Source organism: Zonotrichia leucophrys, chromosome 4 (genome assembly GCF_028769735.1).
Source record: "Zonotrichia leucophrys gambelii isolate GWCS_2022_RI chromosome 4, RI_Zleu_2.0, whole genome shotgun sequence".
In the NCBI taxonomy this organism is placed as follows: domain Eukaryota; kingdom Metazoa; phylum Chordata; class Aves; order Passeriformes; family Passerellidae; genus Zonotrichia; species Zonotrichia leucophrys.
Window position 1 is genome coordinate 52,901,197 of NC_088173.1, and position 26,420 is coordinate 52,927,616.

A 26,420-nucleotide genomic window follows, 5' to 3' on the forward strand; every position below is an offset into this window, starting at 1 on the left:
TTGTACCCTTTATGCATTTCTTTTAACCTGTTACATGTATTAGATGTTGTATATGGTAACCCTGAACTCAACTCCTACAGACTTTAACTTTGTACTCACAGCTGCTGCGCACTGAGGTTTTTACATTAAGTAAGTCCAGGCTATTAGTGTCCAAAATACATGACAGATGTAATTTACTGTAGGAGTAGTGTCTTTCAGATGCACATCTGCTCTGTGATCATAAGCCTGTACACTGCAGTGCCTAAGTACTCCACTATTCAGATCACAGGTGAAAAGTCAGCCTAATTTTAGAACATTTGTTTCTTGCCTTCTGAGTCTGCTCTTTCTCTTTCTGCAGCTTGTGGATGTGACCTGGCTCAAGGAGGATTTTTTGTGAGACAGGGAGACTACATCTGTACTTTGGACTACCAGAGACTCTATGGCACACGCTGCTTCAGTTGTGATGAATTCATTGAGGGAGAAGTGGTCTCAGCACTGGGCAAAACCTATCACCCAGACTGCTTTGTGTGTGCTGTCTGCAGGTAGGTTTTCTACATGAAGTTGTGTTTCTGATGCCAGAATGCCCTGAATGCCAGACATTCAAACCTATAGCCTAGAGACAAGCTTTTCTTTTACTCACACCTTAAAAAATTGCAGAATTAAAAAGAAAAAAAAAATCTGTAATTTTGAGTGCCTCCCTTTTTTCCAAACGTGTTTTTCTTTTTTATGTTATCGTATGTGTGATATTTTCAAAGTGTTTTAGAAACTTCCACTGTCTTTGTTGTATGACGTTTTGCACCAAGTGTTGCCTAATTTCTCTGGTGTCTGCTGCTTTGTTGGCCTGAGGGTACAAAGAATTTCAGTGCCAGTGTCTGAATCCTCAGCAGGCTACTACTGTAGTAGTTTAGTTCAGTGGGATCATTTCCTACATGGGTCCCAAACTCAGCAATACGAGGGACTGATGTAATTTTGACCTGCATCTTAATCCTCTTGTGTAGAAATAGTGCAAACACATCTATTGAGGACTTCATGAAAAAGCTCAAAGTGCACTAAACCTTCCGAAAACGCACTGTTTTAGCAGTTTGGAGCAAGTGGAAGTGCTGCTATAGTTTCTCTGGCTAAACCTGAGCTTTGAGGAGTACAAGAAAAGCAGCCCCACTCTGACAGGGTTTCAGGGCCCAGCAAGGCACTGGTGCAGCACAGCTCAGGTGCTCTGTGTGCTGGTGCCTCGGGCAGGTGACTGTGCAGTCCCAAACCAGCATGGCCATGCCACTGTGGCTGTCTGCCAGCCCAGCCTGCCCTGCCCATGGGGCTCAGAAATCCTCCTGTGCTGATGCAGGAGCAGGGCACCAAACCCCAGAGCAGCTGTGGCTCCTGACACAATCTCAATTAAATAAAGCAATTGCACAAATAATAATAATAGCTGTAGTAGAGGGAAGACTCTGAGATGGACAAGCCTTTATTATGTTAAATTCCCTGACCTGTTTAATAGGCAATTTTTCCTTCTGGATGCTTAAAACAAGTGTGGAGAGTAAAGATTAAAAAATCCTAAAATTCTTTTCATATTTTACTTTTTCTTTTAATAGTACAGGAAAATTACTTAAAGTGTATCTTATTAATTAACTTCTGGCTGCATATGCTATTGGCCTGCAGCCTGGCAGTATTACATCTCTTCTAGAGAAGAGCAGAACTAATTTTTGGTACCTTTATTCTCAGCACTTGTACCTTCTGTAAAGTAAGATCCTCCTTCAGTTAAGAGAGACCAAAAAAACTGGTTGATTCCATTTTTCTGGCTAAACATGCTTGTATCCTCAGTCACGCCACTAGAGCTTAGCAGAAGTGTATTAAACTGTGTGTTACTGTACTTAGAAACTACCTACCTTGGGTTTCAGGCCATTTGAAATACCAACTCCTGCTTTATTTAGTCAATCATAGTTTAGAACTTGATGATACAGTTTATTTTGTCTCCCTGGAAATTTGGAATAATTTTCCTTGTGACTAAAATATTTAAGTGCCTAACAATTCAGATGAGTTAAATTGCAGCACTGTGAAATTATTTATGCTGCAAATACAATGTGTGATGAAGATGCGGTAAAGCTTTTAAAAATGGAGTTCCTGATACAATAATACATCATGCAAAAAATAAAATCAGAGATGTTCCCTAACCTTCTGTATAACTGAATAGTTGTATTAAATGCTATTTTGCTGTTTCTAGTCGTTCAGTTGAGACCCAGATCTGCTTCTGTTACTTTTCTTGGAAGAACACACAAATTCATATTGTCTTCATCAGAGCCAGCAAATGCCCTGCTGACTAGCAGGATTCAATTAGTGTCTCCCAGGGGGGTTGTAACACTGATTTGTGGTGCAGAGCAGCAGAAGAATCCTGTCATGTGTTTGTATGCTTTAAATCAGCTTCAATTATCCCTGTCATTGCAAGCCAGACATAACCTGTGTTTTTTATGGGAAAGGGTGTCCTATCTAAACATCATCAGCATTTATTTTGAGTGAAATTCTCAGTAAAAATAAGGTTGGTAGGCTGTAACGACATGTTGTTTAAGTCAAAAGAAAGAACTTGTTTGTTTTTTAAGAAACAGTAATGATAAAAGGGGGGGGTGGTGTAATGGTGTAAAGCTCTCTACTTTAGTATTTTCCTTGGTGGGGAGAGTGAGGAGAGCCATTTGTGCCCTCATTTTTTACAGATGAGTGAAAACCTGAGATACTGCACCAAGGCACGCTGTCAGTAGTAGTTGCTGGATGATGCCAATTGCATTTGGCATTACCTTTTACAGCCAGACTTCAGTGTGGGTGCTGTGTTAGAAGTCTAAGCTCCAGAAGGGTGTGAATTTGAGAAGTGGTGACTGCCTGCCAGTGGGGCTGTTCCCACTCTCATGGAAACCAAGCCAGGCTCTTACCATCCTCAGCATGAAAACACTGGCAACAGAAGGCATTTTGCACTCATGACACGCTTCTCCAGAATGCTGCAGGATCATTAAAATTCTTTTAAATGAGCACTTCTGCAACCCCTATTTCTGTAGCTGCTGAAGTAACACTTCTGAACTGTTTCTACATTGCATAGTAAACCAGTGCCAGTAGCAAGTCCTTTTTTTCCCCTTATTTTCAGAGAAGATAAGGTTTGAATAGAAACATGTGGGAAGTGTATGGTAGCAGCAGTGGGAAAACCTAGCCAGCAGGAGCAGTGTGGAAAAGTCAGCAATCCAAGCTCAGTTGTCTCCTGATATTAGTACTGCTGGATGCCACATGGCTCAGTGTCACAGGGAGCTGTGTGCCTTGTACCCTCTGCACTGCATTTGTTACCTGCTGCCCTGCTCTGTGAAAAAGCTGGAGTGTCAGGAATCCAGCTCATCCCTGGGCATCTCTTGAGAGTCAGATGCTACTGCCCAGGGCTGCCACAAGCTAAAGAAAAAAATAAAAAAAATTAATTAGTGCTCAGAGAAAAACTGGTAGAAGTACAATATGTTGTGCCATCCTATTTGTTTCTCTCTATCTTGTGTTAACCAAGTGGCTCTTAAAAAAAATCAAGTTTCAATGCATGTTTGCTCTGCTGGAGTAAAGGTTAAAAACTTAATCCTTTCTTCTTCCAGTGCTGTTCATAGTCTAGTGAAACCTTTCTTCTGCTGTGGTGTTTTGTGATGACGATGCCTAAAACTAGGAATGAGTGGAAGAATAACAACATAAATTGAAAACTTGCAGATTAAATGCTTACTCAGGAAGTGTAATCTACAAGTGAAAACTTGCAGATTAAATGCTTATTCCCAGGAAGTGGCTGAGCAATCTTCTTATAGCTTCATTAAATGGAAGGAGCTGTGTCCTCCAGAGGGCTGCCAAAGACATGTCCTTCAAAAGCTTCATGTATTTGTAAAAGTAAATAGAAAGAGGGAGAAAATTGAGGCTGGCTATAGCAATAGAAGCTTAAATTTATTAAAATTGTGCACATACTTCTGACATGGCTGTTGTAGTCAGGACAGTTTGGCTCTTATGTAGGATGGGAAAGGGCAGGACATTGAGTATTTCAGAAAGAAATGGGTTGTCATACCTGTGATAATGCTTTAAAAATGGAATTTTCAGGAGATGTCTTAGTGTGTTAACAATTCCTATAGATTTAGTAAGAATATATTAAGATATATGGTCTGTCTATGTGGCACCTAGAGTACGATTTCTGTTACTTGTGTGCTGCGTGTTCACTGAATACAAAAAAACAGGGATTTGATTTTATGGGTATTATTGTAATTAGCCAGGTTGGGGGTTGGTGTTTATGTACCCAGTTGGAGGAGTGTGTGTAATGGTTACCTTTTTAGTTTCAGTACTCATGTACTTAAAAGTTGGAAAAAAATTGTGGCATGTAAATGATAAAGAGAGGACAACTTGACCCCTAGGCCGGGGATAGATTAGCACATACATTCTGGATTAATAAGGAAACAGGTTTGTGTTTGCTTTGCAGAATTTTTATATTTAAGTCTTTCTGAGCTCAGGAAGTTTCTTTTAAAACAGCATCTTGACAAAAGCTGAATATGTGCCATGTAGAGGTGAATAGTATGTGGAGGGGAAAGAGGCAGAAGGGGTTGCCTGCCAAATCCAGCTATAAAACCTCTTCCAGCCCATTTGTATTTTTACTGTCTTCAAGAAGGTAATTCACTTTGGCCAGGCAGTTGAATATAAAAAAATCAGAAAGCTTAAATTCTTTTCTTTTTTTCAGCAGAAGGTTGTGTAATCCTACATATATAGCACTGCTACTTCTAGAAAGAACTGACATCTTTTGTTTATGTATGTCTTAATACTGAAAATTAAAACTTCAAATTTAGTTTCTTCTTAAACATAGCAGTCATTACAGACTTTTTGAATGTGCTAAACTGTTTTATTTGTTCAAATTTTAATGCTGCTGAATTTGGAAAGGGTTTGGTTTCCACTTAAGCAGTACCTGGTGCTTCTTAAGGCATCTCATGAAGTGGTCTTCATCTCACCATCAGTCACCCACTGAACACTTCTAGGTATTGTAGGAACCTACAAGGTGTTGAGCCTACGATTTTGAAATCAGCCTGAGTGTTCTTGACATTTTGATTCTAAACCAAATGTATTTATCAATAAGTGATTCTTCCTGAACAAAGGGATGGTGGTGTGCTGGTCTTCAGGTTTAGGTCTCCTGCTCTTTGGAGGAAGGGTCTGGAGTGCAAGTCCAGTGAGGAGCAGCTGAGGGTACTGGAGTTGTTTATCTGGAGAAAAGAAGGTTCAGAGAAGGCTCTCTGCAGCTGCCTGAAAGGAGGTTGTAGTGAGCTGAGGGTCGGTTTCTTCTCCCACAAACCAGCAATAGGACAAGGGGAGATGTCTTTATATGGTGCCAGAGGAGGTTCAGATAGACAAGGTTCTTCTTTGAAAAGGGGGTTAAGCATTGGAACAGGGTGCCCAGGGAAGTGATGGGATCACCATCTCTGGCAGTCTTTATGAAATCAGTAGGCACGTGATGACATGAGCATGGTGGAGTTTGGTCACAAAGATTGTACTTGATGATCTTGAAGGTCTGTTGCAACCTTAGTTATTCTGGGATTCTTTGGCTCTATATGGAACATCCCTATAGCCCTAGAATAATGTAGGATGGAAGGGATTTTTGGTGGTCCAGCCCCGGCTCAAAGCAAGTCCAGTTTGAGTAGACAGCTGATGGCATTTCTTTAAAAAATTTCCAACAGACTCTCTGAACAGTGTGTTCCAGCATTCAACAAGCTCATGGTATTTTTTTTTCCTTATATTAAGTTGACATTTCCCATGTTCCAGCTTATTTCTGCTCCCTCTTGTCCTTTCACTCTTTACCTCTGAGAAGAGCATGGTTCCAGTTTTGTGCGCATGCCATCAGGTAGTTTTAGACAGTAACACAATCTCCCCTGAGCAGGTACATCTGCTGCAGCCCCTGCCTGCCCATGTGTCCTGTGCTGCACTCTGGACCTGACCACTTTCCCTCATGTCCCTCCAGTAAATCTTGTCCTGAGGAGCCCAAAATGGTGCCTGCTGCAGTCTCCTAAATGATGAACAGAGGGAAGATCACATCCCTGTATCAGTGCCCAGTCTCCTAAATGATGCACAGAGGGAAGGTCACATCCCTGTGTCTGCTGGCTGCACTAATGCCTCCCATGATGTGGCTGTTCGGTTGCTGTGGGGACACACTGGTGACTCACGTCCAACTTTGTGTCCACTGGGACCCCACATCTTTTTATGCTTTCCAGCTGATTAACCCCTTGGTGCACTGGTGCAAGGGGTTGTTCCTCACTGCTTGCAGGATTTAGCATTTTCCCTCACTGAAATTTGTGTAGGTGGTAGATAGCACTCAATGTCCACTTTGTATCATCATTTTAATCCACAAGGATTCATCCCTATGGAACACCTTGAGGGATGTGATCATACCAGGTACAAGTTAGAGCATAATTTGATCCTGCTGGACCTTAGGATGCTGTCTGACATTACACCTGACCTGGTGAAACTGCAGCCACCTACTGACATGAATAGTTTTGCTCTCTCAACAGCCTGACCACAGGCTTGTCTTAATTTTCATATATCAAATTTAGTTGACTGTTCAGCCACAGAGTCAGATCAGCAATTTAAAGAATAGATGGGCATCCATCTGCTCTAAAAAAAAAAAAAAAAAAAAAAAAAAAAAAAAAAAAACCAAAACAAAAAACCCAAACATTTTCTTTTGTCCCTCTCAGAAAGCTTGAATGACCTGCCCACAGCTGCATAGATTGAGGTGTGGTGCAGAGAAGGACAAGACCTGTGATATCAGCACAAGACCTTTTGGTATCAGCACACAGCCTGGATTAGGCTGATGGTGATTTGATGTTTTACAATATAGTTTTGTTGGTCACCTCCAGATTTTATTCTGGGTTTGCAAATATTATAGGCAGGTGGTAAAACAAAATTTGTTGGAAATGAATCATACATGTATTAAAATTCTGCAAGTCATTTGAGAGAGCTGCTTTAAAAATGCTCTTAATTCTCATTTTAAAAATAGATAATGCAACTGTGAAAATCTCACTGAATATTTATTATAGGATAAGTAGATAATTAAAACCCTGTCCTGGTTTTTGCAATACCTCGCAGTGTTCAGTGGGTGACTGGTGGTGAGATATCATTGTATTTGAAGGCAGATATGCTGCTCTTAACCTAAAATTCTATATATAGTCCTGCTCACAACTTAGAGAGCTCAGAAACTGAAACCTTGTTAATTGGCTGTTACCACCTTCTGTTGTGCCTTCACTCATACTGGCACTGAAATGCTTGAGCAGGGCTGCTTGTGAAAGGGAGAGGTCAGCTGGGACAGGAAAACTGACAAATGTGTGGGGAATGAATTCCCAGTGAACAAGACAGTGAAACAAACTTTGAGACTTACTTATAGGTTTAGAAGACCTGTGAGGGGAGGAAATGTTTGTCTGTAACTTGGAGTGGACAGCTCCAAGGAATATTTCCCTGCAGTTTTTTTAGAACAAGGTGTCTTGCATATTTGGAGAACAATAAAGAATCAAAATTGTTGCTCTTTCCCATTGGAATGGAAAGGCACGATGATTAGCTACTGAACCATTAGAAAATAAACCAAGTTCAGTATTTTTATTGGCTAGGAAACCCTCTAAGTGCCCTCCCATCTAAGGAGGCTCTGTGACCTGCTGTGGTGCCTATGAGTAGGCATGTTTAGAGGTGTCAGCTGCCTCCTTCTGTCTTTGTGCCATAGGAGGTGAATATTCCTCCTCTTCTCCTCTAGTTTTAACTTATTTCCTTTTAGATTGTCTGATTGCTCAGACAATGATGAGATGAGCCAATTCAAAGTGAGCACTCCCTGCTTCTACATTAGCTGCTGCTTGGTGCATCTGTTTGAGGTGGGCTTCTGTGCTCAGTTGGAAGTTCAGCTGGATCTTTATTAGGTATATCCCTGAGTCAGGAAGATGTAATTATAAGATATACCTCACCTCTCCCTACTGCTCCTTATGTACTACATACAAGATTGTTCAGTAGTCACAGTCATTCTTCAGAGCAGTGAATTGCTCACAGCTCCAGCACATGACTATCCCTGGGATTATTAATGGTGCAAACCCTGCTGTTTAACTGAGGCATCTCAGGAGAGCCCAGCTGGGTCATGGGCTGAGCGCAGCCTTGGTTCCCATGGCAAAGCATAGTTGAAGGAACTGTCCTGCCCAGGGCATGCAGCTGTGCATTGGAGTGAGAGGTGGTTCTGTGCTGGTGTCAGTGGAGCAGGGTGCTGCTTTTGTGGGGGGTGAATTTGGGGCAGATTACCAGTGGTTATAAGTCTGTGTGTATCTGTAAGTCAAGATGAGATCTCTTCCTGAAAACATGCAGGAGATTGGATACAAGTTCCTGTCTCAGTTCTGAAAAGGTTGAAATCTCTTGGCTTTTGTCTTTTCAGGTGAATTAGTAGTGTTAAGTTCTAGGCTTGATTTTTTAATATTGTTTTAAAATGAAAACGTGATTAAATGGTTTCATTCATATTTGCAGTAGAAAACTAGGACAGCATTTGGATTGTATGACTCCATTTTAGAGACAGGTTTTGGTAATTAGTTATGAATTTTTATTATCTATATAGAAGTGTATCACATTTACTAATTTTTATTCAACTGTATTTATTCATTTAAATAAGCTTTGGGTTGGTGCACATGACCTTCAGAGCTCCTTTCCAGCCTCAGCTCCTCTATGAGTTCATAAAGCTCTTTTATCATTCTGTGTATTAGAAGCATCTCTGACTTTAAAAAGTACCAAAATCTGTTGCAGACAACAATTATGACCCAAAAAGATAGCATTGGGAGTTTTTTTGAATGTATAACACAGAAGCTTGCTACTGCTGCGAGATAGGACAGGTTTGCTCTCTGGAGTGCAGCTCCACCATATCCTGCCTATCTCAATAGAAACAGCGTTGTCTTCTGATTAGGTTATTGAGTAAAACTAATGGTACAAAATCCTCTTTGGAACAGATGGAAATTTAGACCTCCTGAATTTATAACATGGTATTGGGCCTTGTTGCACCAGAGTCATACACGGATCATTTAGCTGGGTCAGAGAGTAAGGCAATATACGAAGGCTATTTCTATAAAGTATTTTTCCTTACCACAACTTTAGGTAAGTGATAAGGTAGGAAGTTTTTTGACTATAAAACCTTGAGAAAGAGGAAAAAGAAGGTGAAATGCAGAATTCATTATCAGATATCAAAAAAGATAATGATACTTACACTCTGTCTCCTCATGATTTTTTAAATTATCACTAGTGGTCCAAAATGGATGGTTGGATGGAAACCAGCACTTAGCTGGTTTCAAATATATTTTAGTAACATTATATAGGAACAAACGACAGCATTGCTTTTTTCTTTTTCTAAGTAATAAAAAAAGTACTTTAAGCGTAATTCAAGTGTAGACTAAGCATCTCTTAGGCAGTTTAAGGAGCAAAATAATGTTTAAGTTTAGCACAAAGTATCTGTGTAGCTTGTGTAGCGGAGACAACCTCACAGTTGGTATGAATTTGATAGCATGTGTGGAAGAATGCCATGAATTTTAATGAAATGCTAATGAAATAGTGTGGTCAGATGGACTTCACCGTGGAGCAGAAGGTGTGTGTTATGTTTGTGCCCCATTAAGCCCTATTTTGATAGCTTGGGTAGGGATTTAGTTGGACACGAGCTTTGGGTGGAGTGAAATGTGTTTCTAAATCCTCACCATCCTTTCCTGCATATGAAGTGATTTGTCCATCTGGTTCTCCTAGAGGAAAAGCCTCAGTGGTTTCTGTGCCCAGACAAGGAAGTGCACAGCAGAGAGCTTTTGTTTTAAGAACATTGATAAAAAGGAATGGTTTAATTAAGTTTAAGGAGAGCTATTTTTGGGTAGGGAAAACAAATAATGTAGACACTGTGGGGTTCATAACTGGGATAGGTTTTTTCCCTTTGAGAGTTCAATAACATTTGCTTTCTGAGCACATAGATTAAGAGGAAGACTTTGATGTGATAAAAGTTGTGAGGACAAGTGCTGGTTTTTAATGTATAAGAGTCATCACTCTTGTGCAGCTATTTAACAACATAAAAGCAGCTGCATTTGCCTCTACTTAACTCCCTGTAATGCCAATTTTATTTTCATTCTGTAACTGATCCTGTTAGTGATGAACTCTGGCTGATACTACATTTCTTAGATACACAACAATTTGGACTTGAGTGCTCACTGTGTTTTTGTAGCTTTAGATATTATTATTTTTCCTAAGAAGCTGTAACCATGTGCGTTTGAAGTTGTCTGTTTGATTTGCCCCTTTGATACTTAAGCCTCTAAGTGGCTGGAAAACTGAATGAGAACTGTGCAAGCAGAGAAAAAGAAGCCAGAGTATAATCAGTTCCTTTGTGGGAGGATATTTAATTTTGATAAAGGCATGAGACTGTAACCAGTTTGCTTTTGTTTCTGCTGTTGCAGGTTGCCTTTCCCTGCGGGTGACCGGGTAACTTTTAATGGGAAGGAATGCATCTGCCAGAAATGTTCCCTGCCCCCTTCCAGCAGCACTGGCTCCTTCCCTGTACAGAACCTGAGAAGTAAGTATGGATTCCTGCTCTTTTCAGTCAGTACTTCTTAGTCTGCACAGGTTTAAAGAACATAATTTTACACCAGTGTGTACTATTGGAACTTATACTACTCTGCTGCATAAGAAGTGTCATGAAATATGAGGTAGCCACGTGAAAAAGTAGAGGGTGATTTTTCAGTCAAGTCTGATGTTAAAAAGAAGCACAGATGGTGCTATTATAGGATTAACAATACATTGAACCTCTCAAAGATTTTATTAAAATGAACTAAATCAAATTATTTGGAGAAAAACATAATATAGATGCTGATATTTTTGAGGATTTAGTCCAAGTCTATCTGAAATAAAAGCCAGGGTGAGATTTAATGATTTTTAAGTGTTCCAGTTCCAGCTTTAGAAGATATCAGTGTCAGGATTGCATGGCTAAATACTACACAGCAAGGGGTTTAATGTGTGAAGTGGGGGACATTCACCTTGACCTCAGACTGTTGTGCACTATCAGAAAATACAAACAGTAGGGGAAAGAAATGTGATATTTTCACACCAACTTCTTTGCAGTAAACCATAGAGGGGTGGTGTAGCTCTGAACTCCATTCATCTGCTCTTTTGCTTATAAAGTGCTGCCATGCTTTAAGAGTCCACTGCTAACTTCATGTAATTAAACAGCAGCAGCAATGCAATTAAACAGCAAAGACAGAAAAAATTTTAATGACTGTTACATCAAGCTGGATTCAGCATGGCTGAGGAAGGGCCCCATGGATTGCTCATCTTCCTGTGTAAGAAATCTAGCCCACTTCTGGGAGAAATCTCTCCTTTTTTTCTGTTTTCTTTTTCCCCTAACATTTCTTCACAGAAATTTTCACCATCTCATTTCTACAGTTCATCAGCCAAACCTGCTGTGTGAATGCCCTGTGACATACTCTATGGATTCCTCTTGCTAATGCCACTCTCTTTGGGGATAGGTTGGCCCTCTCTGTTAGGTGCTTTCTCTTCTCACTTATTCCAGAGATGGATTCTCCTTGGCCATCTTTGCTGTCTCCTTGACATATGTGAAAAGTGCCTTTGACTACAATGGACATTATTAGCCTGGTTGAGTACTGACAGGACAAGTTAATTTGATTATCTATGGCACAGAATCCTTTAATGTATTTACATTCCCTTTCTCTGTGCACACACACACTGGAGAGTTTTTCTTGTCATTGTATTTCCTCAGCTCTCTTGGGTCTGCGCTGAGCCTTCCCAGAGCCCAGACACCTGCAAACCTCAGCAAACCCCTTGCCTCAGAGGGAGACAGCACTGGGAGCAAGCACATCTCTGTGGCGAAACCTGACCCTGGAAAATAGAAGTTTACCTTTTCCCCACATTGCATAGAGCAGTGAATGATGTATCTCCTGGCAAGAGCTTTCTTGGAAAAGATCTTAAAGAGTTGCTTTAAATGAGCAACACTTGTTAGTAATGCACAAAAACATGACCTCAGGCAAACTTTTTCAAGGAAGGAGTAGTACACTGACCCTCTGTTACATTGGGTTAGTTCCTGTCTCAGAAGTGTCTGATGTGTGCCATGTGTGCTCTTCCCCAGCCTGTTTATCTCGGCAGTGCTTTCAGAACTTCTCCTGGGGACTCACTGAGCTCCCAGCATCACGGCCCCCTCTGGCAAGTCCTTCTATTTTCATCCTCCCCTTTTGCTTCTAACCTCCTTCACACATTCCACTTGGAAGAAATGAAGAATGTAAAATACTTGCTCTCTGCCTGAGACCTTGAAATTTTTATTATATAAGTACCTACCTCTCTGTTTTGTTTTGTTTTATAAAACAATAGCTCTGAAAACCTCTTGTGACAGTGTTGATTTTGAGAGAGTACTCAAGGAAGGATATTAACATGGAGCAGCAAATTGATGTGTTCTGCCGAGTTATTGCTTGAATTCAGTTGAGTCACCAAAGGATGCTGCATCCAAGATGGGAAGACAAGGACATGCATCAGTAGGCACTGTTGGCATAGCAACCACAATATTTGTTTGTAATTATCTGGCACTTTACAGAGAAAGCAGCAGTAGGGAAAAAAAAAAAGTAACTCACAAAATGCTGCATTTCTGCCCACCCAAGCTTAAACCGAATGAAAGGTGAATGACATTTGAGCACATGATGTTGTGTTCATGTGTTGTGTGAAATAAACCCTCAAGCAGTCGGATTAAGTTAGATTTCCAGATGAATCCCCAGTACAGGGGAGATCACAAACAAATTTCTGATTGCAGTTGAACAACAAATACTGTAGAATACTGCAGGGACTAAAACCAGGCACATACCCAAATGTTCTTTATTATTAGCAAAACTCAAATGTTCTGTAGTGCACATGCTTTTGTGCTAGGCTTGTTTGCAGGTATTGGTGCTCTGGAGGGTAACATTAAAGAGCCACGTTATTGCTCCCTCAATACATTCCAAATCTCTAAAGGAAAATACAAACTGTGCTTTATCATTGTGTGCTCAGAAGGGAAACATTTACAATTTCACTTACACTGTCTCATTAGTGTCATGTAACCAATGAAATGCAGTCTTAAATCAGAAAATTTTTAAGAAGACTGTTTAAATGCTTTAATAAGATCCTAGGCTGAGAGTTCTTTCTTAATAACTTGATAAATCTTTCTAATGCTTTTCATAGCTTTTTCTTCCATCTAAGACATTGTTATGGGTTTGTTTTCTCTCCTGGCATTTCTGAATGATTAAGTGTCTTTCAGGTTTTATCTTTTCTCCAGAAAATTGTTGCTATACCTGAAGAATTCCTTAAAATACTATGTACTTTTCCATTTCAGATGGAAGATATTTTATGGAGCATTAGAAGATTACTGAGATATTGCTACTAGAATTAATTTATCACTGGCATTTAACCCATGTTTCCCACATATTTTACTATTTTAATGTTTAGTAAGAAAATCATCCATAGACAGGAAATCTGCAGAATGAAGAGTGAATGAGAGATGGACCTTGTAGGGTGTTAGAGGGTTTATTTGGGTTATAGAGAACCAGATCCAAATCCCATGTGTATGTAACATCTCTGAAGAGGGCAGAAACTAATTGTAGGTTTGGCTTTTGCTAGCTTAGTCTAAGTCTTCCTTTGTTAAAAAGAAAGGCAACTAAACCCCCAGACAGTGTTGTTCTCAGTTACTCTTTCTGGAGAGTATAACTATTTACCCTACAGCCTGTTTAACCAACATAGACTAACCTCTGTTACCAGTTATTGCATGTTTTACATGTATTTTTTGTTAGCACCTCTTGAAACATAAGTGAATTTTTATAGAGAATAAAATAGACATAGACAGCCATCACTTTCACATATTGAAATGTTACTAATGCCTTTTAAGTATTGGAGTGTTTTACTGGGTACAGAAAATTTCATACCAGATTTTCAACTTGGATTTTTTTCGTGGTTGCAAAACAAATTTGAAATAAGTAGAGCTTGCAGATCCCAAGGCAAAGGCTAATATGAAGAATTAGTTTTTTACTCTTTGTCTTTTTTATTTCTTTTATCAGGCAGATTCGTGATGCTTGAAAAATTACTCAGCAAAACATTTTTTAAAACACAGTATAAATGAATTAAAATAAAGCCTAAGTCACCAGGAAATGGAAGTCATCAGCTTTTTTCTTTGAATGATGCATGTGTTGTAGCAATTTCAGATCTTTCCAAGGGCAGCAACACTTGCCATCCATCAGTGAGCAGTGGAGCCCTTGTGAGCTGTTACTGGGACACTGATGGATCCTTGTGCTGCTGTAAGCAACTGCTGCATGACCTAAAGAATCTGATTCACTCATTTGGGTTTTTCTCTTGCAGATTGTGGCGGCTGTGGTTCAGAAATAAAAAATGGTCAGTCCTTGGTCGCCTTGGACAAACACTGGCATTTGGGTTGCTTTAAGTGCAATACATGTGGCAAGCTACTGAATGCAGAGTATATCAGCAAGTAAGTAGAGGAGTGTTTTCACCTCTTTTAATTATTCTTTTAATGCCAAATAATTAATTTATCATTGCATTTATTTGCATTGTTAAGATTTAAAGGTAATACATAATATAGAAATATAGTATATATATTATAATAATATAATTAATATAATTTATAAATGCATATTGCATTACCTTTTATTTATATATATATTCAGAAATATATAAGATATTAGAGATTATTGTCTAAATTATTACCTAAGTTGTATTTAGAAAAATAAAATGAAAAAAAGTAGAAGTAACATTTTTCCATTTACCTGGAATGGGACTTGACAAAGCAGAGAGGCAGCAGGTGGAATATGTTTCCAGAACCCAGATGTATGCCCTTAGTTACCTATGGTTTTGCTCTCTGTGATGCTGTAATGTAAACAGGCAGGTACTGTTCTTTCTATATGCATTACATAAGAGGAAATGTTAGTCAGAGGTTCGTTAAGGATGTACATGCCATGATTTTGTGCAGCTCCAGACCCTCATGCTGTCAGATTTGACTGAATGTGATGGCAGCACTGAAAAACAGCACAAAGCACACACGCAGACCATGTCTCATGTCAACACTCTGATCAGGCCAGTGACGTGCAGGCCTTTCACTGGCCAAGGCACCTGGGGTTAATTTCTGCTTCAGAGAAGTGTGTTATGTTGGAATTTTCTTAAGCAGCAAAATAACTCAGTCACCAGTGCCCGGAGATTATCGGGTTTCAGAGCCTATGTCCCCCTGACGTTCAAAAGTTCTTTAGATTTCAATTAATACACATACCATATTTAATTTCACAACTTGCCCTGGAGAACAATATTTATTAAAAGGGTGTTCTTAAATAAGGTTTTTCATTGTCTCAATGTTGGGCTAGTCTGCTGTATTTTAGTACAGACCTTTTTTTGCTTGTTATTGAATATACCTCCCCCCATAAATTGTAAAGATATAATTAATGCAAAATCATCTTTTTAAAAAGGCCAAATGCCAAACAAAATAACTCTAGAGAGGAAACATCCTGTCTTTAATTAATTCAATTAATTATTGTGATAACTTCTAGGTTAGTCTCTAAGAAATCCAGCTTCCAGGCTATAGCATTAATTTCTATGTTTCCCCAGGGAAATGTCTGATAAAATTATGCCTCTGCTGATAAATCTGTCTGATCATGGGCTGCTTTAGTATAACAAACAAAACATATTTAACTATGTTTAACTTGAACTTTGAAGCGTGAGAAGAGTCTCCAGTTTCTTCTTAGAGCAATTTATTTTCATTCATCAGTTTAATGGTCTACATGTACAATTTAGTAAAATTATAACATGCAAAACTAAGAGGTTCTTGTCAGGGCAATAGTCCAAAAGTTCTGGTCTTGTCACTTTGAAATAAAAGCTAACACTCCAGGTTTTTTTCTTCATATCTCTCAATTGTATCTTAACTCACTGGTGGTGGTGAAATAGCTGCTTACATCATGCATGAATACACTGCTGCTCAGGCTGAATTCCTGTAGTCATTGCTGGCTTCTGTGGAGCAATTCCCAAGTCGTTTGATCCATGACTGCCTTTAAGCAAGTCCAGTCAACTGTGCCAGTAGATTTAAATGTTTATCAAAACTTGGTTTACAGACAAGATATTTGAGAAATTGCTCTCTGCAGCCTCAGCTAAAGGATTAGGTAATACATATATCAGATGGTACATCAGTTGGATGAATTAAATGATAAGAGGGGAAGAGTAATATGGTGAAATAACTTTCCAGAGAGGGGGAAACACATGAAAGAAAATAATGGGTAACATGATTAAACAGGTGGTGTGAGGGTCTCAGAGGCTGAGTGTTACTACAAGGCTGATGGCTGAGTTTAGCAACAAAGGAGAGAAGTGGTCCAAAATATTTGTTCATTACTATTCAGCTTTTTACAACATTAATGACTGCGAGAGAGGCAGGAAAGCCCATAAATACCCTGTGAAGTTGGGTACTTGAAACATTGACACATTTTAGATGCATAATCTCCCAGTGAACTGTAAGCTTACATAAAGCAGCATCTCTACAGCCTCTTGTTCTTCCCTAGGGATGGGGTTCCATATTGTGAAACAGACTACCACGCCAAGTTTGGGATCAGGTGTGACAACTGTGAAAAGTACATCACAGGAAGAGTGCTCGAGGTAAGGAGAACCTGTCGTTCAAGCACATCTCAAAGTGTACAAAAAACCCAAAACTCTTTTGGGTTTGGTCCTGTGCTCACAAATGAGTGTTAATGCCACAGCTTAATGTTACTTTTATTGAATAGCAGGAACTCAGTCTGTAATCGGGATTTTTGTTTCTTCTGTTAATGATTTGGTAATACACAAACTCCATAAATGGATATTTATGGTACTGGAGAATGTTCAGGGAGCAGAAGTAATAAATGAATGTGTTATCAGGCACGTTTTAAAACTTGCATTAAATTCATTTGCAATGTCTGCTTTTTTTATTCTCTTTTATGTTCCCCAAAGATAGGATGAAGCTGTTGAAAAGTAAAATGAATGATTTGAACTGTGTTTTTGCAACCAGAAATGAACTGTGGCAGAGATTTTTTTGCACTTGTTGTTCTAAGAAGCATGAAGTTGTTTAGTGTAGGGTTATGTTTATGCATTATGCAAAAAATTCCATATAACTGACCAAATGTCACAAAATGAATACATTCCTTTGATCAGAATAAAATTTATCCTTGGATTTAAGTGTATTGTTACCCTGTCAGTCATCAATTATCTGCTTTTTCTTTCTGCTTTTTCCTGTGAATTCCAAGCAGTACTTGGAGTTAGGAAGAGTTGCTCAGTTGACTCTTTTCTCTTCATCAGCTCAGAAAGCCTGGAGAAATCCCAAAGGGCTTCCACCAGAGAAAGATCTGCTTGGAGTCACACAGAGACTTAACTGTCCAAGTGGTGGACAATGACAACTTGTTAGGAGCTGATGAGCAAGTATCCATACTACATGGGAATCTGTCTTGGATGAGATGATAGGGTGTTAACATAGGCATGAGAGATTTTTCCAGTAATAAATGTTAGACCTTTCTGAAAGGAGATTTCTAAAAGGGAATTTGAAAGAGTATAAAGACGGTTTTCTCTTTGTGGTTTTTTTTTTTTTTTTTTTTTTTGCACACAGTTGTCTCAACTGGAAGAGGCAAAACAAAAGAAAATGTCTTAAAACCTTCAAAAATGCAAAAGGTGACCATGGAAGCTGTTATATGTTTTCAGAGGTGTCAAGCATTGACACTGAATGAAAGGGAGTAAAAGGGTGAGGTTTGAAAGTGAAGGTAATTAAGAGAGATGAATGCAGAGAGAAGAGTTAAAGCTGTGGCAAATTTGGAGTGCACTTACTCAGAGCAGTTTACAAGGAGTGATTAATACTGAGACAGGAGAAGGACAGAAGCTCCAGTTTCTGTACTGACTCTTGGCTTCACAATATTTTGTTTTTCTGTCCTGGTTCTTGCCTTGAAATATATGCAAGATGCTCTTTTTATGTGGTAATGTTTTACCTGCAGTATGGTTAAACAATAGCATGTAGTGTGTTGTGATTAAGAACTGGGTCCTTACTGTCTCTATGGGTAATGAAAAGAAAAAAAAAAAGCCTTAAAGATCTGCAAAGTAACATTACCAAGTGTAATTTGTGGAACCTGGGAGCACATGTAACTGTAGTTGATTCTTCTAACTGCTTGGTGAGAGTGTACTGAATAGGAGGACAGTTCCTTGTTTTTATTGTAGATGGGCCAGTAACAAACTTGGGAAAAACTAATTTTTGACAGCAATTGTAGGAATTCTACCGTGACAGATTACATATGATGGTTTTGGTCAGTGTGTGTGTGTGTGTGTGTGTCCCTCTCCTCTCCATTCCCCAGTGCTGCTCTAAGGACAGCTCTGTACCACTGATCCTCATCTTGCTTTGGGACTGGTTCAGACTGGGAGCTACTTTCATTGGTCTGTGGCATTTAACTGTGGAAAAAAATATTGATGCAAGATTGCAAAACCTTTTTAAAAAAATATATGAGGAGAAAGGACTTTGAGCATCTGTAAAAGCACAGATAGTATCATTGTGAAACAGGAAGCGTAGATTGAGGTTAGAATGGAGCAGGAAATGGATGTGAACAGTTACAAGGACATTTAATGTCTGGACACTTGTTGGAACAACCTGGAAATTTTATGATCTGATTTTTTTTTTTTTTTCTGTAGAACTGTACAAAACAATCTTGGTTTATGTACAACAAAGCTAATGAAGCTTAAGCATGGGTGCATGTCACATATCCTAGCAGACTGTCACAGTAGGTCCTGTTCCTCATGAGATCTCCCAAGATATCTGCTCCCATCCCCTCTGTTTTTCCATAACACATCTCAAGAGCTTTCTGTGCATTCCTGCTGCCTGTTCACAAGGAGTGACTCACACTGTGAGCCTTCTCCCATGGTGATCAGCCTGGGTTTCCATGACCCTTTGGAGCTCTGTAAGGGATCACTTAAACAGCCATTGAGTTTCAGTGTGGACCATGGAGAGCTGCTGGGTGAGGAGGCAATGCACACACCTTGTTTGAGAAGGAAAACAGACAAAAAGTCACAGTCTGAGCAGACAGATTTAAAAGGATGCAGAGGGTGTGTCCATAGCTAACATGGTTAAGGCATTTGTTGTTTGAGTGCAGCAGCAGATGGGCTTGTTCTAAAGGCTTGGAACTGGGCTGATCTTCTCTCTCCCTCTGGTCTTGGTATCAAACTCCGTGTCTGTTTGTCCCTAGCACACTAATTGATATGTTTGTGTATCTCCTGGTCAGGAGGACAGAGAAAATACAGGGTAGCAATGCCTGTTCTTTCTTGTAGGATGCATTATTAGTAGAGTTGTCTGGAATACTGACACATTTTTCAAAACATCAGTGTTTCTTTTTACCATCTTGAATATTATCTGGGGAAACACAGAAATAATAGGGCAAATTGCTCTTAAATTGGGGGGAAATCTTGACAGCAGTAATTATTAGGCAGGAGAATGCTCTCCCAAGGGAGCTGCTGGAAACTATCACTTTGAATGTCTTGTAACAAGACTGGACAAGGCGCTGGAAAATCTGTGTTAGGGAACAGTCCTGCAATGACAAAGGGAGGGACTATATGACCTAATAGGATTTTTCCATCTCTGATTTCTGTGATAATGTCAGGAGGACAGCTGCTTCCAATGTTATTCTGTGACTAGATTTTATAATGTTGTCTCCCTTTCCAACACTTGTTCATTTTAAGTGTTTATTCAGCAGAAAGGAAGGGAGTGTCAACTAGTGTGAGTTACTGATAAGTTATAAAATATGGCTGTTTTTGTAGATCCTCAGCCAAATACAATGATGATTTAGTTACCTAAGTTCTTCTCTCAGCCCATTTTCTGAGGGCCAGATTCATTCCATGTAGTAAATGGGCTTAGACTCAGGATAGCTTTGTTTATAATTCCTTTCTAGTTTCTTTCTTCCCCTCCAGTCCACCTTGGCTTGCACCCACTCTCCCAGGGAACTTGTACTGGAAAAGCTATAAAAGGGTCTGAGCAGTTCATTTATGGAGATGATAAATTTTATTACTTTTAAAAGCAATTATTTTTCTGTTTTGAGTTTTGTTTTTGTTTTAAACACTACTCACCAGTGCATTTATGGGCAAGATTTGCTTTGTTTGTGATGCATACAGAACACTCTTAAATGCAAATCAATCCTCTCCTAGAAGTTGTGTTATTTTATCCCTGACCATATGTATTGATAAACCTGCCAACTTAAGTGAGGAGCAAGAAGTTGCTGGAGTTTGCTTTTGTAGTTTGACTTGAGATGCACTGTGGCTGAAAACCTCTAGGAAGAGAAAGGATTTACTTCATGCTCATGCTGTATCTCTGCTGCCAATCCTGCAATAGTTAGCATCATGCAATAGCACACATCTTAAAATAACAAGCCATTGATTTTTATGACCAGCCATATCCCTTTTGTCATGTTGCAATCCATTTCTCTGCACTTAGCACTAAAAAATATTTTTCTCCTTTTTTGTATTACAAGCAGTAATTTATTAGTTAAAATTTCAACTTGTGCTAGTGAGCATATCCTAAAATTTTTTTTTTTTTTTAATTACTGTATATCTTATGATAATACAGAGCCTGCTTTAAACCCCTTTCATTCAAGAAAGCACTTTGAATTTTAATGAGTCTTTCAGCTGCATTTTGCTGGGGGAGGCAGAGATGTGTAGTCTGTCTCTCAGTCCTTCCCACATAGCAGGTTGTGTAAAAGGTTTGGAAAGCTGTTGAGGTTCATGACAAAGTTGTGTGACAGCCAATGGCTCCTCCTTGTCCTCTCCTGGGAGGCATGTCTGGGTTTCCTTAACATCTGATGCTTACAAACATCATCTCAGTTCCAGTATCTTTCTATTTTAAAGTGGTCCACATTAAAAGAGTTAAAAAATGCTTTGGATAAGATTGATTTTTAGGTTTTTTTTGTTTTCCCCTCCAATTCATGAAATATAAGAAAAACTTATAGAGAGTAGTTTTAGTTCCTCTCAACTTTTATTTTACAAAACAGAGTGAACCCAGTTCTCCTGTGCTGGTCAAGTCAGCTCCAGGCTTTTCTGGTGATGCTGTGGGTTCCTGACTGGAGCCACTTTCTCTCAGCATGGATGAACACTGTACTCTAGACAATGCCTCAGCACTATCTTGTGCAGTGATAGTAACCTCTTCCACCATCTCTAAAGAAAGTGCTTTCCTGGTGTGTCCCACACCGTTGCAATTTTATTCTGTGAGTTCTCTTAACATTGACAGCTCATGGCAAGATGTTGAGACATTACTTTGTGGGGAGAGGTTCTCTTCATCTGCTTTTTCGGCTGGTGGTTTCCTCCATTGTTAGAGGAAGCCTCCTTATCCAAAAATAACCTTCTGAGTACATTTTAATGGCAAACACAATATAGGCTGTGAGGGGGTCACATTTGCTTGGATAGGCATCTGTGTCCCATCAGTGCCCAAAATGCCCCTCAGGGGTATTTTCAGCACTCAGTTTTATCTACAACTGTCCCATGATTTACAGCTACATGACTGGTGTAAATGTGGCTGCTGAAAATCACAGCAGTTGGAGCCATCATCTTTATGTTTAGTATCTGACATCCTAACACAGCAGCATGGCACTCAGTTTATGTGGGGGATGAAAGAGTTAGCATTTTACTTGCTTACATGTATGTGTAAATGTCTAGAATAACATAATCAATATATGTTCTTAAAATCTATTAATCACAGCCATATTTTATTTTGAAATAAGGGAACAAATGCAGTGAGCACTAGGCAGGAATGAGACTAGAAATGTCAATAATTTATATGTCAATTAAATGTCACTTATGACAAAGTCACAGTGACTTACTAATTAAAACACGAATCTTATTTTTCCTAGTTTGTGTTTTGCCTTGCCCTAGGGTTGAGCTGATTTTGTTTGCAGCCATATCTACTTTGTAAATCGATTGCCTTTCCCTTTGCAGGAGTCTCAGTATATCAGAGAGACGATACTAATTCTTTAGAGCAGGGAGTACAAATTTCTGCCCGCAGTGTGGAAGAATGGTTCATTCTGCAATGTCTGTTGCCCTGCTGTTTCATTAACAACAGGACCTACTGATGTGTGAAAGGTGCTTGAGCAGCTTATTACATAGGCATTAATAGTGAAACATGCAATAAAGGCAGCTCTGTGTGCGGGAGTGAAGGGTTCCCTGTGCATGGGCAGCCTGGGGAGGGCTGTCAGAGCAGCAGAAGAATCCAAGTGTCAGTGCTGCCTTCGTTAGAAACTGCTCTCTGCGCTTCTCTCCCTTCAACAGAGAAGAAAGAAAACTGTGGGAAAGACAAATCTAAATAAATCAGCATTAGCTTTTGCAAAAGGAGACCATCCAAGGTAGGAAACGTTAACTAGCCCTTTCAGTGCATAATGTTTGCTGAGATGCAAGGCATTCTGCAGCTTGGGAATGGTCTCTGGTTTGGTTCCACTTGCATTTATCTGGGGCTGCTGGCTTGCAAAGGCAGGTTAATCATCAGTGCATTTATCTGAATTTGGCTGGGTAAGTGTTGACAGTTGACCTAGACTTTCTTTAAAACAGGCATAATTATGCTTTAAAACAGGCATAATTAAAAATACTATCCGAAAGCAGATAAATAGCTATGCAAATGCTTTTTTTCCTTATCCTTTACTTTTTTCTGTAGCACAGTTATATTGGTCTAGATGAATTTTCCTCATCTTTCTCCCACTTTCAGCCTTTCCCTTTTTAGCCACCTCTTCTCTCCAGAAATACAGGTCTATGCCTATCTGTCCTTATTGTCTGAACTGCTACGAACTCACAAATTGTTAATGTGTCAGGAGAAAACTATACATTAAACCAAACTCTTTGCATAGCTTTTACCCTGTAAATAATTTGTTAGGTTTATTGAAGAGCACTGAGTGCCATTTGATGATAGCTTAAGACTTATATTTTTACCAAAGGAAGGGGGTTCTGCAAACTATTTCTGAATAACATAGAAAAGTTTAGGATTTGAGGGAAACCGATTGATAGAGAAGAAAGAATGACTGTTCCAGGTTTTGTGAGGGTTTTTTATTTCTTTTCTCAGCTGCTTATTTGCTTTCATGTTGAGAATTCCTCCCACATGTGTGGGGAAAGTCCTCAGCAGTGCTGCTGTGCATTTGTGCTTGTGTGGGTTTGTGTTAGTTTTAGTGCACAGTGTGATTTTTGAGCCTGGCAGACTCGTGGTGCCCATTGCCTTTCCTCACACAAAAATGTAGTACCAGTTAACTGTCTCAGATTATCTGAATTGACTGACTGAAGGATCAAAGGGGTGATTCCAGCAGTCACCCTGATCCTGCTGAGCCTCAGACCCTAGCAGCAGAGTGTGCAGGTACCCTTCCTCCCTAAGCCATGTGTTGCAGTGCTGATGCATTAACATCCAGTGCCTTTTGCCATTTGGGTGTTCTTACAGTGTGAAACGTTGCACCTCATGGCTGTATTCAGTCCCTCATCCAGTTATTTCATGTATTCCTTCATTCCTGGTGGTGCTCTGACCCACATCAGGGGAATGCTGCTGTTGCACATCTCTGTAAAGCCCCAGAGCTCCCTTGCCCTGTCAGCAGCACAAGCCCTGCCTCCAGCTCTGTCCTGTAACCATGGCAGTGCTGCAGCAGTGACTGCACTCAGTGACAATTGCTTTTGTTGATAAAGTATCTCCAGGATGCTCTGGCCCATGTGAAAACAGTTCAGCATGTCAGCTATAAGCAGGGAGAGCAGCCTGTGACTCATTTCTTGTAGCTTTAAGATTTTTTCATCCTATTAACCTTCAGCATTTTTTGTGCTTTTACAAATTTCTTTTTCCTCCCCCAAAGTAAGAACTTCTGAATAGTACATTGAACTGGAAATATGTCTGAAAGTAGACACTTCCTACTTTCAGGAAGGATTATTAATGTCAGCTCTGCATGTGACAGCAGCATTTCCACTCCTGGGTAAATCTAGTGATCCAGAACACAGAATGAGAGACAGCTTCTGTTCTTAGATGTTTACAGCCCAGATCACCACATTCAGCTTGAAAAGAGCTGTGCTGGCTTCCTCTGATAACTTGGGTTTTTTCTCCAGGGCTGTTCAGTGTTGGTTGAGCTTCATTCTTCTGTCTGAAATGGGTGTGCTAAATACACAGCTGCAAAGTTGAAAATTAAGGGGAATATGTCTGCAAGTCATCTCTCTCCTTCTTCACTCCCTCTCTCCTATCAAGAGTTGGCATAAGTGAGAGCCAGCTGCAGCTTGTCTTGGCCCCTAGGTGGATTTTAAGGAGTGGGAAAAGGAGATTTGTTGAACAGATGGAAAACAGAAGCCTCTTCCAGTCTCAGTGGGTGGCAAGAAAAATTGCAAAGCTGAGAAGAAAAAGACAAAAGAGGCAGATCATTCACTCCATAACAGAAACAACTGACTGCAAAATCAGTGGGTTTAGGTATGACAGACTGTTTTGATTTACAAGAACATTTACAAAATTCTGTAGAAAAAGGTGCACTGTTGTCCTCTTCCAAATTTTATCTGATTTTGGCAGGGCTGAATTTGCTCCTGAGCCAGAACTTGTTTGGAGATGTCACAGAATGAGATTACAGTTCTAATAGTGCTAGTTTTCGTTCTATTATTTATTTTTTCTCAATTATCCCCTATATGGCTTTTTAATTACTTTTATTTTATTTTCTCCCACAACCATTAGAAACTTTTTCTTCTGCGAGTTCGGTTTTATAGTAAGTTGTTATCATTCTGAGATAAATGTTCTTGTTGATTTGATTTACACCTTATACCTGAAAGAATAAGGAGTGTGTGGGAAGCAATTAAAATGACTCAAATGTGGGAGGGAATTCTCAAGGCTCTGCAAAGCACAGCAGGATGAGCCAGAACCAAGACAACATGAAATAACTGTACATGTGAGATTGCTAAAGCTCTAGGTAATGCTGCAGGTGTGAGTAGTGAATGTTTCATGTGACTGTTTCTTGGCATCCAGGCGGATGAAAAATTAATCCTGTATGGAGAAGATGAGGAGAATGATTGATATTGAACATTACACTGCATTTACAGTGGTGTAAATACTGATGAAAATGGTTCATTTGTCCTGGCAGACTGTTGAAGTGAGTCAGTGGTGAGTCAGGCCCACTGTGACTAAGAGAATTAGGGAGAGTTTTTCTCCACAGAATTGTCTTTAACTTCTGGCTCTCACACTTTTTTTCTGCTCAACACTGTTGTATGACATAAACAATAGACATTTTGCCAAACCTCTGCCTTTACAATGCTGCCTGTCCCTTCAAACCCAGTAGATGGTATGACAGCTGTTTACTAACTTCACCATTACTGTGTACAACTATTACTGAGTAATTCTTCGAGTCCTTCTGCATATGCAGGACTCTGGCTTTGCTAGAAATGTGAGTGGAGGTTTTATGTGATTCCACTTAAAGCTGCTAACTGAGCAGAGTGTTATATTCCAAGCACAAAGGGTATTGTCTGAATAGCATCACTCTAAATGAATATACCCCTTAGAATTCAGTTTATGGAAGCTAGTATAGTCCTTTTAATGTGCCTTAAGGTGGGTGCAGTGGCAGAGTTTTCAGTGTGTGCATCCATTGATAACACTTTATGGTGCAGTGCTGTGTACCTTCTTCGTGGTACTCCTGAGAGAAAGGCAGGACAAACATCTGAGCCCTAGATTTTACAGCCTTTTGGATTAAATGCACATTTTGCAATGTGGTTTGAAGCACTGGCCAAGAGAAGGAGGGTTGTATTAACATGTGGGAATAAGCAAGAGCAACCCCTGATTGGCTTTGCCTAATTGACTTGATAGAAAAATTTTCTAAGCCAGTTCTGTGCTGTTGGGTCAGAGAGTTATTAGATATCTAATGTAGTTCTGGAAGCAAGAATTAAAACTTGTCTCAGCTAAAGTCGGGGAACTGCATTTACTTACAGAAATTGGGAATTTGCCTTTATAAATCAATGCAATGAATGATTGGACTATTTAACAACAAAATGCTGTATCTCATTCAAAAACTTTATTAAATTTCATGAAGATAAATACGTGGAGTTCCTTTTTATACCTGTGCTTCATTATCAATTTCCTTTACATTCCTGGCACCTAAGAAAAAGCACAATTCATTCACATAATGGCCTAATATCTTAGTAAAAACAATCATTTGGGGAGTGAATGAAGTATAAACAGGATGAATTAAATATCCATTAAAGGAGTTCAATGATTTTCCACCCTTTTTATTTATATACTTTGAAAAAAAAAAATTCCTAGTGAAAGAGTGAAAGTACATGCTCCTCAATGTTGAGTTTAAAATGATAGATAATGAAGCAAGTATGAAATGATAAGGGGAGCAGAACAGAGCCAGCATATTTTAAGGAAGTCTTCCACAGAGTGCAAGAACTGGCAATGTGATTTTGGTGGA

At 39.5% G+C, this 26,420-nt stretch overlaps 1 protein-coding gene across 7 annotated transcripts in view; it reads left to right on the forward strand.

Moving 5' to 3' along the window:
* Positions 1-26,420, forward strand: part of ABLIM2 (actin binding LIM protein family member 2) — a 129,258-nt gene that overhangs the window by 47,742 nt on the left and 55,096 nt on the right. For all 7 annotated transcript variants that reach the window (XM_064711712.1, XM_064711714.1, XM_064711716.1 and 4 more), the window contains exons 3-6: positions 338-521; positions 10,431-10,546; positions 14,356-14,482; positions 16,548-16,641. In XM_064711712.1, coding sequence (XP_064567782.1) covers positions 338-521; positions 10,431-10,546; positions 14,356-14,482; positions 16,548-16,641 — 521 coding nt within the window. The remainder of the gene's footprint in view (positions 1-337; positions 522-10,430; positions 10,547-14,355; positions 14,483-16,547; positions 16,642-26,420) is intronic.